The sequence below is a fragment of the Plutella xylostella genome, chromosome 12 (assembly GCF_932276165.1).
Source record: "Plutella xylostella chromosome 12, ilPluXylo3.1, whole genome shotgun sequence".
Lineage (NCBI taxonomy): Eukaryota > Metazoa > Arthropoda > Insecta > Lepidoptera > Plutellidae > Plutella > Plutella xylostella.
This window is the reverse complement of record NC_063992.1, coordinates 7,754,319-7,767,288: the sequence shown is the minus strand read 5'-3', so window position 1 is coordinate 7,767,288 and position 12,970 is coordinate 7,754,319. Positions and strand designations below refer to the sequence as shown.

Here is a 12,970-nt window from a genome sequence, read left to right as displayed (position 1 = left end):
GGTCGGTGAGTTCAGAGTTCAGGGGATTACTCTAGCTTGAAAAAAAATATTGAAGGACAGCTGTCATGCAATCGATACGTAGAGTCGCTTAGTACGATACGAGTAGGGCCAGGGTAGGGGCTCTGAACTTAGTTTTTCAGGTATAGGTAGAGTGACTTCCTGAGGTTTGTAGTAAGTATACCTATGTAATATTTATTATCAGATGTATTAAATCTGTGAGTTCTGTGTTTATTAGATTATTTATCAAAAATTATAATTAGGTATGTAATCTGATACTTATTAAGTTATTATTGACACCTTTCGGGAAAAGAGTATAAACAGGATGATTTCCCAGTGAAAACTTTACATTTCCTAATTAGGTATCTTCTAACCAACGCAATAAAAACTATTTGCGCATTTAACGAATGATTAACACCGCTGCTATCAACATGACCGATGTTTCACATATACGTACCAAAACACCAGCAAACATTATCTCTGAAAGTTCCAAACAAAGGTAAAATATTCCAACCATAAAAAACATCAGTTACTTACTATAAAATCACTTTGTAATAAATATTAGGTTTAGAAGTAGGTATTTTAATCGAAACTATGGGAAAGTAACAACCGACGACATATCTAATCGAGTGACCTAAATAGTAAAGAAAGTTATGGGGCAATGAACTCGTTGTGCAGGAGTCATCAAGTGATTATGTCGCCGGGGGGACCAACCGAGGGGCTTCGTGTGGCTTCTCAGTACGAGTATTGTACCGACTGACTCGACATAATAATGGTGTAGTTGTGCATATATATTATGCTGGTGTAATTCGGTAAGAAAATACATATATTAAATGTCTTTTTATCAATCTTTAGTGTGTAAGTAAAATAATACTTCCCTATTCTATTCTAATCTTTGTGGGGTTGTAAGTACCTGACCTGGCTCTCTCGAATGGAACCTTTGTGCATATCCTCTAGGTCTGAACTGCCTTCCTAAGCTTAGACCGTTTCCTACCACGCTGGTCCACTGCGGGTTGGTTAGTTCACATATCTAGATGTGCTAAATCTAGATAAGCTGTTTTCCTTCACCGCAAGAGTGATACAATTGTACTTAAATTCAAAGAACTCATTGGTACATGTCAGCTTCAAACCCGCATCTCTGGCGCTCTAATTAATTACTTCCCTTATTAATTACTCATTTAATTATTATTGCAATGTATAGTGTTTTCTTTAAATTTTAATGTTGAATACGAGTGATCTTGTTTTACAGGTACTCGTAGCCGAGTCAGTACTGAATGGATGATGAATGCCGAGAAACAGAAATGCGCCATCCGATAACCGGATGATAACGATAATACACTCTTTTTTTGTAGGGCTAGTATTGACCCACCTAAGAACCCCTGACTTAACTATTATTGCTGTAGCGTACAACACATGCAATTGCAACAACACTGGACACATTCTAATTGTTTTTAATTTAAATCCATACACATGAAGAAGACATGAAGAATGTTAGTAAGTACTTAATTATAATAGTCCAGCGTTGTTCACCATCCTTTGTTGGCTACTTACAAAACTATAGATACAATAGTTAGATATAACTTTTAATTAAAGTACCTAGTAAGTATACTTGGTACTTACAAAAGTGATATACCTACTAAGCCGAAAGGGGGTTGACTCTGGGAGTAATTCTGAAAACTTTTGTTATACTTACGTCTTTTGCAAATTTGATAAATAACAATTTCAAAAAAGTATAAGGTGTGTTTTTTTCTGAAAATAGTCATGATAATAGCTCTTTTTAGGCCTGGGGAAAATTGATTTCTTGCATCTAAAATGAGATGAATGGTGATAAATTTTAAGAAAAAAGTTACTCTTAACTATTTAACCACTTTTGCAACAACCTGTATATTTAAAGAAACCCTATTGACATGCACCAAAAAGTGTGTGTAAGTAAGTATTGTAATCTACTAAGGAAGTTTAGTGGTTAAAAACAACAATAGATTAATATTATAATTATTTATGTGGATTAATTAGATCCCATACTTTTCACGATAATAAGAACTCTGATAAGATTATTTAACTAAAACGTGTGTGTGCAGTTGCATTCAATTAACGACATTGAGCATGAAATGATGGAGATCCATCCGTAGGTACCCGACTCTCGTCCACATTGTTCTTTGACTCAGGTGTCGGTCAGAGTCCACCTCAGTATAGGTATCGTACGTATTGGGCCAAACGGAGTTTCATAAATGTATGGAGAAACGGCGTCGGTAATGCCGATGAAGTGGACGCACTTGTGCGAATTTCTATACAAAGAATGCGATGCGTCCGTTACGTACGATGCCGAAAGGTTGACGATTACCTTTATACAGCATGATATGTGACATTTCTTAGATTTGGCAGCAAACAGTAGTAGCTCGACCGTATCCTTGCAGGTAGGTACACCTCTGATACAGTATACAGCGTGTTACAAAAGAGTTGAGCAATCAGCCGACTCGTTGATCTGCTGCGAGGTCACACAACGCCACAATTGAAACGAATTTTGGCAATTTAACGTCTCACTTGAAGAATTTAAAAACATCCTTTGAGCTCATAGATTATGGCTACTTTCAGTGCGAATACCTAATCATCACCCTTTAGATCAGAAATCCCTTTGAAAAATACAAAGATTAGATACGCCTAACTACGTGTATTTTATAATAATTTATCCATAGTATAAAAATATGCAATGATGGAAAAGTCATCAAACCATACACACTTTTTAAATTACCTAGCTATATGCCTAGGTAAATAAATATGTTTCTAGGTAATGTATTTGTGTAAGCCTAGACTAGATGAACAAACACTAGATTAACTGATGTAACTGGACGGCAGATTACAAATAAATTACTTTCAAATGTAGTAAGTATTCTAAGAGGCATAAGGTACTTATGACTTTAATTTATAATAATGTAAACTAATGACTGTATTAATTTCAGGTGTCATGATTATGATTACCCATGGAAATATGAAGTTACTGTTGCTTTTTACGGCTAAGATGCCTTTTGAGAAAATAAGGACATACTTACCTATTGCATAATGTATTTCAAATATTTACTGTGAACTTATACATAGATCTCAGCATACATAAAACTGATGACTGGTGATAATAACAATGTGATAAAATCAAGTAAATAATATATGACATAATCTACATAAGTACTGAAAAATATATGAATGTTGACAGATGACAAGCAGGTGTCCCTGCCCTTGAACTTTCAACTTATTAACAGCATCCAACACGATTGTTAACAAGTAAATCGACCATAATTATATAATGAACTCAACTATGGTACTTAAGTATCACTTGTTTTATAACCATGATCCATGCTTAAATTTTTCCTTAAAAAACCTGACGACTGAATAAAGTAATGGGCATATCAATGTTACCAATTTAAGAAGCAAAGAGATGAGTCAAACTCTGATTTATTTTATCCGTAAAATATACGGCAGATCTGCTATAGCTCGAGAACAAAACTTCGATACCTATGTATGTCTAAGACAGACATAGGTAAGTATCTAAATAGAGTTATCCGCTTAAACATTAAGTGTCAATTTCACCATAGTGGGTTAGAGCATAACCAGGGATTATTGCTTGATTTTTGACCCATCTGTCAAGAATTTAATATGGAGATGACGTATAATTGATCAACCTTTCCCTGGTTACGATCTAACCGACTATAGAGCAATTTGAGCTAATTCACGTAAATAGGCAGCTTTAATAAATAACAAGTATATTTAGACGACCGAATGGCGTAGTGGTTAGTGACCTGACTACTGAGCCGATGGTCCCGGGTTCGATTCCCGGCTGGGGCAGATATTTGTTTAAACACAGATATTTGTTGTCGGGTCGGTTGTCGGTTGTAAAATGGCAATATGCCCGCCCCCTATTACATTGGGACTAACATAACACTCTGGCGAAAAGTGGGTGCAGCAATGCACCTCTGCCTACCCCGCAAGGGAGTACATTAGTACAAGGCGTGAGTGAGTGCGTGTTTTATTTTTTCGTCATGTGTATTTTTTCAACTTATCGAGTGTCGATTTATAAAGGTTCCGTAAAGTTACTTATATATACTTAACTAGGTACATACATTATTTCCCTTTTTGTGTACGGCTTCATTCCTGCACCGCAAAAGATCACCGCACATTTTTCAGCTTTATGCAGTTTGTATCTAACGACAAAAAATGCTCATGACTCATGAATTCATGTGTCTTATGACCATATATTATCGTTTGCATTCTGGAAAAGTATTATTCAGCGATTTTACATAGTGATTGATTACATAGATGTAGTTATTTGTGTTGATAATGGTACTTACAACAATAATTCATGTACTTAGGTACATAGTTTTCGTTGTTTATAACATGTGTTGTTAAAAATTAACACGCGTGTTAATTGCTAAATAATTGCTAAGTATTAGACTTTTTATATTCTCACATTATAAATCAAATATCTTTGTCGCGGAAATTGTTTTAATTGTATTATTAACGTAGTATGTGTGACAATGACAAACAACAAAATAATGGTAACAAAAAAGTGAGAAATTGACTCATAATAGATCGTTATAAGTATTCAAGGCGGACAAAAAATATGTTTTGATGGAAAATTATGATTTTAAAATCCGTAAGCAACATTTTTTACACTGCGCGATCGAATCCATATATAAGTACTTCAGCGAGACATTGACTGTACTTACTTACTAAAATAAAATTATAGCCCCAACTATACGATGGCAGATATAATATATTATTTTACACTGAACTGAGCCCTGATTACTTATTAAGTTAACGTGATATAAAATTGTCAGAGTGATGTATTGATAATACCTGTGATGATATTATTTAATACAGGTAACCAGAGGTCAGGTCACGGCTAAATTAAATAAGTCAAAGTATTACGAGTGAGTACTGAGGGTCAGTGCCTTGACCGTAATTGTTTTAATTTCTTTTGAATTCTCTGAAGGGTCACATATTATACTTACTTATTTTTGAAGTATTTTCCTTTCACCAAATCACAAGGTAGTATGTGCGAAATTAATAGAACCTATCATCAGAGTCATCGCAGAATCTAAGTAAATTTATGATTAATACGCATAGCTGATGATTTGTTATTTTTTGGTAAAACCTCCCCAAAGCAAAGAGAGGATTGTGTTACTGACAAAATCTACTTACTAGTCACTAAAATTACATGTAAGTATGTTACAGACTGTCTTCAGCTAAGTGATTATAATGTGTCCATGGCATGGCATCAGACCTTGATAACATCTAGATCTAGATCAATACTATAATGACCGTTGTTTTCCTAGAAATAATTAGGTAGTTAGTTGTATTCTACGTATTTTAACTTTAACCTTTAGTTAGATAAACATAAATATAGCTATGTATCTGCAATTTTGTCCTGTATGGCTGTTAAAATGGTGGGTTTTGAATAATTTCATGAATACTTATATTATGATGGCAATAATGTTGTACTTATTCGTTCCTATAGTATATAAAAAGCAATTAGGCACCTACACTATTATTCTAGCACGTGTCTAGCTCTAGTCTATTACATGCTATGATACAAATTATTGGTACCTAAGTAATTATATTTAAATGTTTTATACGGGAAAATGACTTACGTTAAGTAGTTGATAATTATGACTAACAAAGAAAACTCGCATGGATAAATACAGGATGTTTTTTATTCAGTTATCCGGCCAATGTTACTATCAAGTCAAAAAGTAAATTCATAAATGGAGAAAAATAGATAGGTACGTAGGCGTCGCGATAGCGCAGCTATCTATAGCTAAACATATATTTACATAATATATTATATATGTATATGTAAATAAACTTGGGTTCATCAAGAGATTGTAGGTGAATACAAATGACTAAGAGTCGATCATTGACGAATTTTGATCCTGTACATAATTATGATTATGTAAAATATCAATGAGTGTTGTTAATTGGATCATTTATTGCCCCTTATTAATGTTAGGTTACACATGTCACATACCAGACCTGCAAATGTAGACTTTGCATCTCATGATGTAGCCGTAGGTACCTACAGTGAGACATCGAGTTTTCCGCCTGAGATTCTATATTTTTAGATCCATTTACAAATGGGCTGGGTGTTGGATTTTAAAGTTAGGTATTTGTTTGCATGGCTAGTAGAAGAAGGAATTTTGCAAAGGTAGTATCCACGACTTTATACATATTTTTACATAATCTTGTCAATACCCCGTTCTTCTGCCACTATCATTCTTCTTTTCGCATACACCTCTTTTGTACACCTGTGAGATTCGCAACTCAGGGTGGCCGCTCACACTCCCACCAGCCGTCACCTACTGACAGAGCTCCTCCCCCCCCCCCTGCGCAGCCCCCGCTGTAGACCAGCACCACCCCTCTGACGTCATCTACTGACAGAGCTCCTCGTGGTCCCCGAGAGCCGCTCCACTGTAGCCGCCCAGCACCACGCCCGTGATGTGGTTCTCACACTCGTGCCGCCCCGCGCCGCGCACCTTGCAGAGTAGACTGTAGATGAGGATCAGCAGGTATACTTGCATGCCTGGAACGGATAAGGCCATATTTGTTATGCTAAATACATACATACATGCACTCATTGTATCTACAGTTGTACACATACATACATGACACAGGCATATACAAGTGTAGAAGAAATCCGAAAATGTAAATACGTAATTTTCGAATTAGGTAAACATCAACGAATAAGATAAAATCAAATAACGAAACAGAAATTCGATGAAGCGCTTACGTCGACGTGCCGCGTCAAATTTTGGCAACCATTTTATTTTCAAATTTTTTGCATAAGAAAATTCATAGTAAGGTAACGTAACGTACCTAGGGACATTTTCGACTACCCTAACTTTGAATGAAGCTATCGCAGCGTACAACTAAGATATTAATGTGAAATTTTCTTTATTCGGTAGGATATATAATCTATTATCACTAGTATTTGTGCTTAAGCTTTAGTGTGGCCAGATTTTATTAAATTAAGATAAAAGTAAAAATGCTTGTTTTGACCCAAGGTACGTTACACGTTTGTACCTTGGGACACTGTTTCCTATAGCTTTGTACTATGGAAAATGCAAACTTCTAAATAACGCCTTATATCTCTGTTCTTATTTATTTACAGCATCTCTCTTCTGTCTAGTTTCACTCTGGCACTAATAAGAACAGAGATATAAGGCGTTATTTAGATGTTTGCATTTTCCATAGTACAAAGCCATAGGAAACAGTGTCCCAAGGTACAAATTTAATCGTGTCCCAAGGTACAAAAAAGCAATATTTAAACAAAAATTTAAATATCTTTATTTTTAATTAATAGGAATCTTTCAGATAATTGCCATGTCATAAAATTAAATAACTGAAAAGATATACGTGACATCCATGTCTTTATTTTGAGCATGCCTCAATGAGATAAAGCAACACAAAAAACTATACAAAAGCTACTTTTGACTCCAAAAAACTTCATATTGTCTTCACCACACACTCGATGCTGGTATGATCACGAGACTCTCTAGTTTTGCCAAGCGAATAAAATACTACGCCTAGGGTAGAATTTTAATGTGTTTATTTAGCCGGTTTTTAAAATACAATCAATGTCCCGAGGTACAAGCGTCCCAAGGTACGTTACCCTACATTTGATACTTACACATCGATGCGAAGAAGGAGAACATTGCCGATATAATCACAAATCTCCAGTGAATGCGGGTGCACTCCAGAACCACCATCACCACCAGGGATACCGTCTCCGCTATGGAGTAGTAGAAGAATATCTTGATGTAGAGTAACTCTTGCTGAAACAAGATGGAAAGTTAAAAATAAATATAAAATATATCTTGGTACTTACTTCGGTCGGATGGGGATAAGAATTAAAAAAGCGATAAAAATAAATAAAAAAATTATTGAATTAGAAAACTTAGTACTTAGGTACTTATACCTAAGCATAAAATTTTGTCTGGATTCAATGTAAGACTGCTGCATTAGATGCTTTCAGAATAGCTGATATCTGAGTTAAATTTCAAACTATAATACTGAAATTTGTCCTTCATGAACAAAAAAACTCACCTTATGTGCTCCATATAAAAGTAAGGCATTAAATACGAGCCTTATCAAATATATAGTCAAGCACACTTCTGCCGGAAGATAATCAATTATACTATTGCTCTCAAATCCTAGATAAGCTGAGCCGTCGTGAACCAGGTAGCTTTGCACTGCCACCATCAGCAGTGACTCTACCTGAAAATATACATAAATAAAACTTATTTTATATACTTACGACCAAGCGGTCATGTAGTATGTAACAAGGTAACTACAATGAAGGAATAAAAATCTCAGATTAAAAATTGGTATCAGACAAACAAGTTAACAACAACCAGGGGCGAGGCAAACTCACAAATGTTTTCTCTAGGTGAGCGGGATTCGAACCTGCGGCCCCGAGCTTCGGAGGCAGGTTAGCCTGCCGCCTGAGCTATATGGTGTCATGCTTGTTAGACGGCCTGCTTTCCGCTTTCTGCTCAAATAAGTACTTCGACCCTGCAACCGTCTCTGAGAGGTCACTCTTGCTAGTCAAAAACGAACTGATGAAAGTAATAATTAAGTACGTTTAATACAATGAGATAGAGTCGAAGCGTTCTGAAACTTTGTTTTATAGCTGAGTAAATTTTGTACGTCTGAGTATAAAATATGATGCATCCCTGCCTAATATGCTGAAAGGAAGAACCTATAGGTTCAGCCTTGACGTGCTATTTACTTACAAGGGTCACATATCCAAACGTGATAATACCCCTCCTCAGTGGAAAACAAAAACAACATCTAGTAACGGTAGGCCACTCGAAACGCATTTTGACACTATTAATTTAGTAATAACAAACTTATTTATTCACAGTCTCTGTTTGTATCCTCACTTAGTCAAAGAATTATGAAGTATGTGAGATAACACGAATAAACTACTTACGATTTCTTATGTCGTCACTTTAATCACATAAGGTCAGCTTTTACTTAAACATAGTTACTAAACAAAGCTAACTAGCCGATATAATGGCCACACTCCCACAAAACTAGCCTAATATATTAAAACTAGATATTTACAGGTTCAAACAGTTTTTTATATCTTAAGTGCATTAACAATGTCAATTTGTTTTCGACAAAATCATAGTTAAAATTTTCTTCATAAATCACTACCATAATATGGCGCATTTTTTTATTAATTTGTAGATCTATGTAGATGATCTGTATTAGGAGTAGGAGAGACTCCAACGTCCTAAAATTCTTGTTGTCATAGTTATCTCACATTTAACTTGTGCTAATCAATAAAATATCTGTATCTGTCTAAACGAGTTTAGTTTTTAATACACTTGGTGGAAGTCGGCCTTTGCAAATAATAACAACTGATAATAAACGATAAGCTCAGGTCAAGGGGCAAGTAGGTAGGTAAGTTTTTCTTTTCACAAAATGTACTTAATCTATATTAAGTATTCCTATGAATTATAAAATTTAAACCAATTTATTTCAGGAATTTACTAGGAATAGCCGAATAGGTCGCAGTTTCTACTTTTACAAACCCCACAATAAACAAGCTTATTAACATAATGCGAAGTTTTCCTTTTGTAAACATAGCAAGGTCTGTTACTGCACTGGATTAGATGGCAATGACTTTGTCCATATAGAACTATGCCAAGTGTGTGAGTCGCCTTTTAGCGGTCAGTGTCAAGTCTCAGCCAAGTGGGCAGGGTCCCTTTAAGGATCGTGAGATCGAGCCTTAATGGATTGTCTTGATGCTCAGATTGCTCAGCTATTATAAACATATGTAGCTATATAACTAATTTATACAGACAGAGACAGAAATTGATTGTCTACTAGGCAAGGTACCTACCTACTTAACATGCAGCAATAAAGAACAGTTTGGTTTCAGTAATTTCTGGTAATCTACCATAGTTTAACGGCCTGTCGTTCAAAAGACCACTCAATGTAAAAATAGAGTATTTCCGTATTAAACATGTTTTCCAGGCCTTCATGGCTATACCTACTCATATAAACGGCAAAGACCCTCCTTCCCTCCCCTTCTCTGGCCTCCAACCTGTAGGTGGGTGTATAAAATAAAGACTTTTAAATACAAAAAAATATGATATACTTATTCACTTTGAATTTTGAACTTGTTCAGAACAACTGGTTGGTTCTCATAAAAGGACAAAAAAACATCGCATAAAATATTGGACACGTGAGAAGTTTAATAGCTAGGTTTTTCAAAACGCTTTTTTTACCAGCGTAAAAGGCTGAACAGGTTTTGATTCAGGCAACTGACCTCACAGGATTTGCGTCATATCCTAAAGTCCAAATCTCTGACGTAGGTACTTATTACCACGCTCACAAAAAAAAGTTGATAGATAACACTAATTAATGAAGGTGCTGCACACAATCCTGCGAGGATTATTGCAGTCTATTTAAGTTTTTCATATGTATTGATTATTATAATAACCTATAATTAAATAAATGAACATTTTTTTTTAAAACGTCTGGTTTGGGTCTATCATTAAAAATATTAGAATGTTTAAAACTATTCTAATTGCTAAAAGTATATTAATTTTTTATTTAGCTGCATGTATCTCGTAAATATTAATTCTAGTCTGTAGTCATTTATGGCCTACTTTATGCTTATTTCAGTTCTAGATCAAGCGAAGCTGGAAAAGTGTATGAAAATGGCAAGTATGATGTAAAAATTAGTCGTTTTCTTGTATCGGCATAGAACTTACCTGTACCTATCTGTAACCTACATTGTTAGCGTGCAAGTTCTTATTTAAACTTAGATAGTTCTCGAGAAAAACGAGGCTGACTGTTATAAATAAACAATTATTTGTAGTGAGACTAACAAGTGAGACATGTAAATGACAACGTGACCTGCGTTAATGGCACTTTGTCACATTTCCATGGCCTACTACTTACTGGGTACCTGAGGTGGTAAGAATTACTGTGTTAAGTAATTAACAATTAACTAAGCACTACTTGCCTACCAAAGAGAATATGAGCACTTAGGTGCGTTGATTAACGGCATAGTATAGCTTGAAACTCACAGAATATATGTATTAAGTAGTTGTTAAGGAAAACTACCACTGCAGATACTTACCGTGTTTTCAGTTATTGAGGTTGGTACTTAAATACTTATAAAATACTTACAGACTGCACTTGATGGTGAGTTATTAAAATTTCAAGTAGCATAACATATAGCATAGCATAACATAACAGAGCGCCACAGGACCGAAAAGGTTGCCGTACTTTCACGAAAGCCTGATGAAGATTATGACGGTACTTATCCAACTGTAATACCTGAGTAGCTATGTAAGTTACATGTAATTTTTCCCTGCAAAGGTATAGGAGTGTTAATGGCGCGGTAACTCCGTACATTTACGCTAGTACCTACGCTTTGTGTTGAACCAACAATTTCGAAACTTGTTTTTTTTTTCATATTAATAAAACACAGGAAAACATACTTACTTATCGTAAAAAAATGTTAGGTATCATAATATGGGGATCATAAAATTACAGAAAGGAAAACTTAACGTTAAATACCCTAATTAGCAGAAATGAAATAATTGCCATTTATTTAACGTGCTTTTTATGATTTAATAACAAACAAACCAACCTGTTCACAACCACCATTTTACCACGGTTTGAAGCAACGAGCTTAGAGAACTGGTTCCAGAATTAATGACCCCAGCCTTGCAAAAACAAACGTATTAACTTGCGTTTTTTCCCGCAAAAATAATATATGTACTTACCTATGCTAATTTACGATATCATGGACACTTAGTTTTTGCTGTCCAATGACACCATAAATTACTTAATGAGACATATTTTTTCTTATGCCCTTATCGCTATATTATAGGTTTTGAAAAGCTCAGGTACACTGGATTCAATCAAAAGTTTTTGACACATAGGTAGTTAGAGTCAGGAGAAGATACTAATACATGCACTTTGATATAAAATTCGTCTGACGAATGTTAGATGATTAGAATGTTTAACCTGTGACTCTAATTATTTTGTTTTCACTGGGGTGGATACTTACCTCTTTTATTGACTGTAACAGTCAGCTTTTGTGTTGTGCAATCTATGTAAGTCCGTTTCAACTAACAATTAATAAAATATACTTATACCTACATGTAAGTATAAGTACCTACTTAATAATTTAATAGTTTATTGGACAAATATGAGATAGGTATAAGTGTACATAATGCTAAAAGCATTTTCTACCAGCCAACCTACAGGAGGTACAAGTAAAAAGGTAGAAAGGTGCAAAAAATATATTCCTTCTAACGGAAGATAGGTATACTTACTTATTGCACGCATGCAGGCATCCCTCCTGTCCTGTAACGTATAAGACCTCATTGTTGCTGTGATAGTTTCGTAAATAGGTATGTGTTGCATTTCGGTGCCGCCCTTGCGCCCGCTGTACCTTCGAAGGTAATACGGTGAAAATGCAGGATGCACAGAATGTAAATCTACATATTATTCAAATGCCACTAAGTAATGCATTACTATAAAGGTTTTTACGCAAGGCACGCATTTGTCCTTAGTTTTTAGTTGCGTAATGTATGGACTTCGGTCAAGTTCTATTGTATTGAAACCGTAGGAAATTTTACTTTATTTAATGAATCTTACTTATTAATTGTGTTAGGAACTCACTGGAAACCTTTAGAAATTATCCTATTCACAGGATTTACTGCTTTTATTAACTTACCATTACAAAGTTAGCGTCTTTTAACTTTGTAATTAATAATGTTACAATACAATAATTAGTATAGTAGGGAATTGGTACTGTAGAAATCGATACATAAACTCCTACATACGAGATTCTAGTTTTCGAATTCCACACGTTCGATTCGAATTTCAAATTCACATAATTGCACATTTTAATTAACTTTGTCTATTATGTAAAAACATCACAATGATTTTT

At 34.9% G+C, this 12,970-nt stretch overlaps 1 protein-coding gene across 2 annotated transcripts; it reads right to left on the bottom strand.

The window, feature by feature from the left end:
• Positions 1 to 6,220: 6,220 nt before the first annotated feature.
• Positions 6,221 to 9,073, bottom strand: LOC105384986. 2 transcript variants are annotated; one of them, XM_048624692.1, is made up of 4 exons: positions 8,978 to 9,073; positions 8,089 to 8,259; positions 7,673 to 7,817; positions 6,221 to 6,565 (listed from the first exon to the last, which is right to left on the bottom strand). In XM_048624692.1, exons 2-4 carry the CDS (start codon positions 8,242 to 8,244, stop codon positions 6,414 to 6,416), a joined length of 453 nt encoding a protein of 150 aa, XP_048480649.1. In that variant the 5' UTR covers positions 8,245 to 8,259; positions 8,978 to 9,073; the 3' UTR covers positions 6,221 to 6,413. The 2 variants fall into 2 exon arrangements, with proteins under 2 accessions (XP_048480649.1, XP_011553590.3); XM_011555288.3 differs by lacking the exon at positions 8,978 to 9,073 and adding an exon at positions 8,778 to 8,951.
• Positions 9,074 to 12,970: the final 3,897 nt, after the last annotated feature.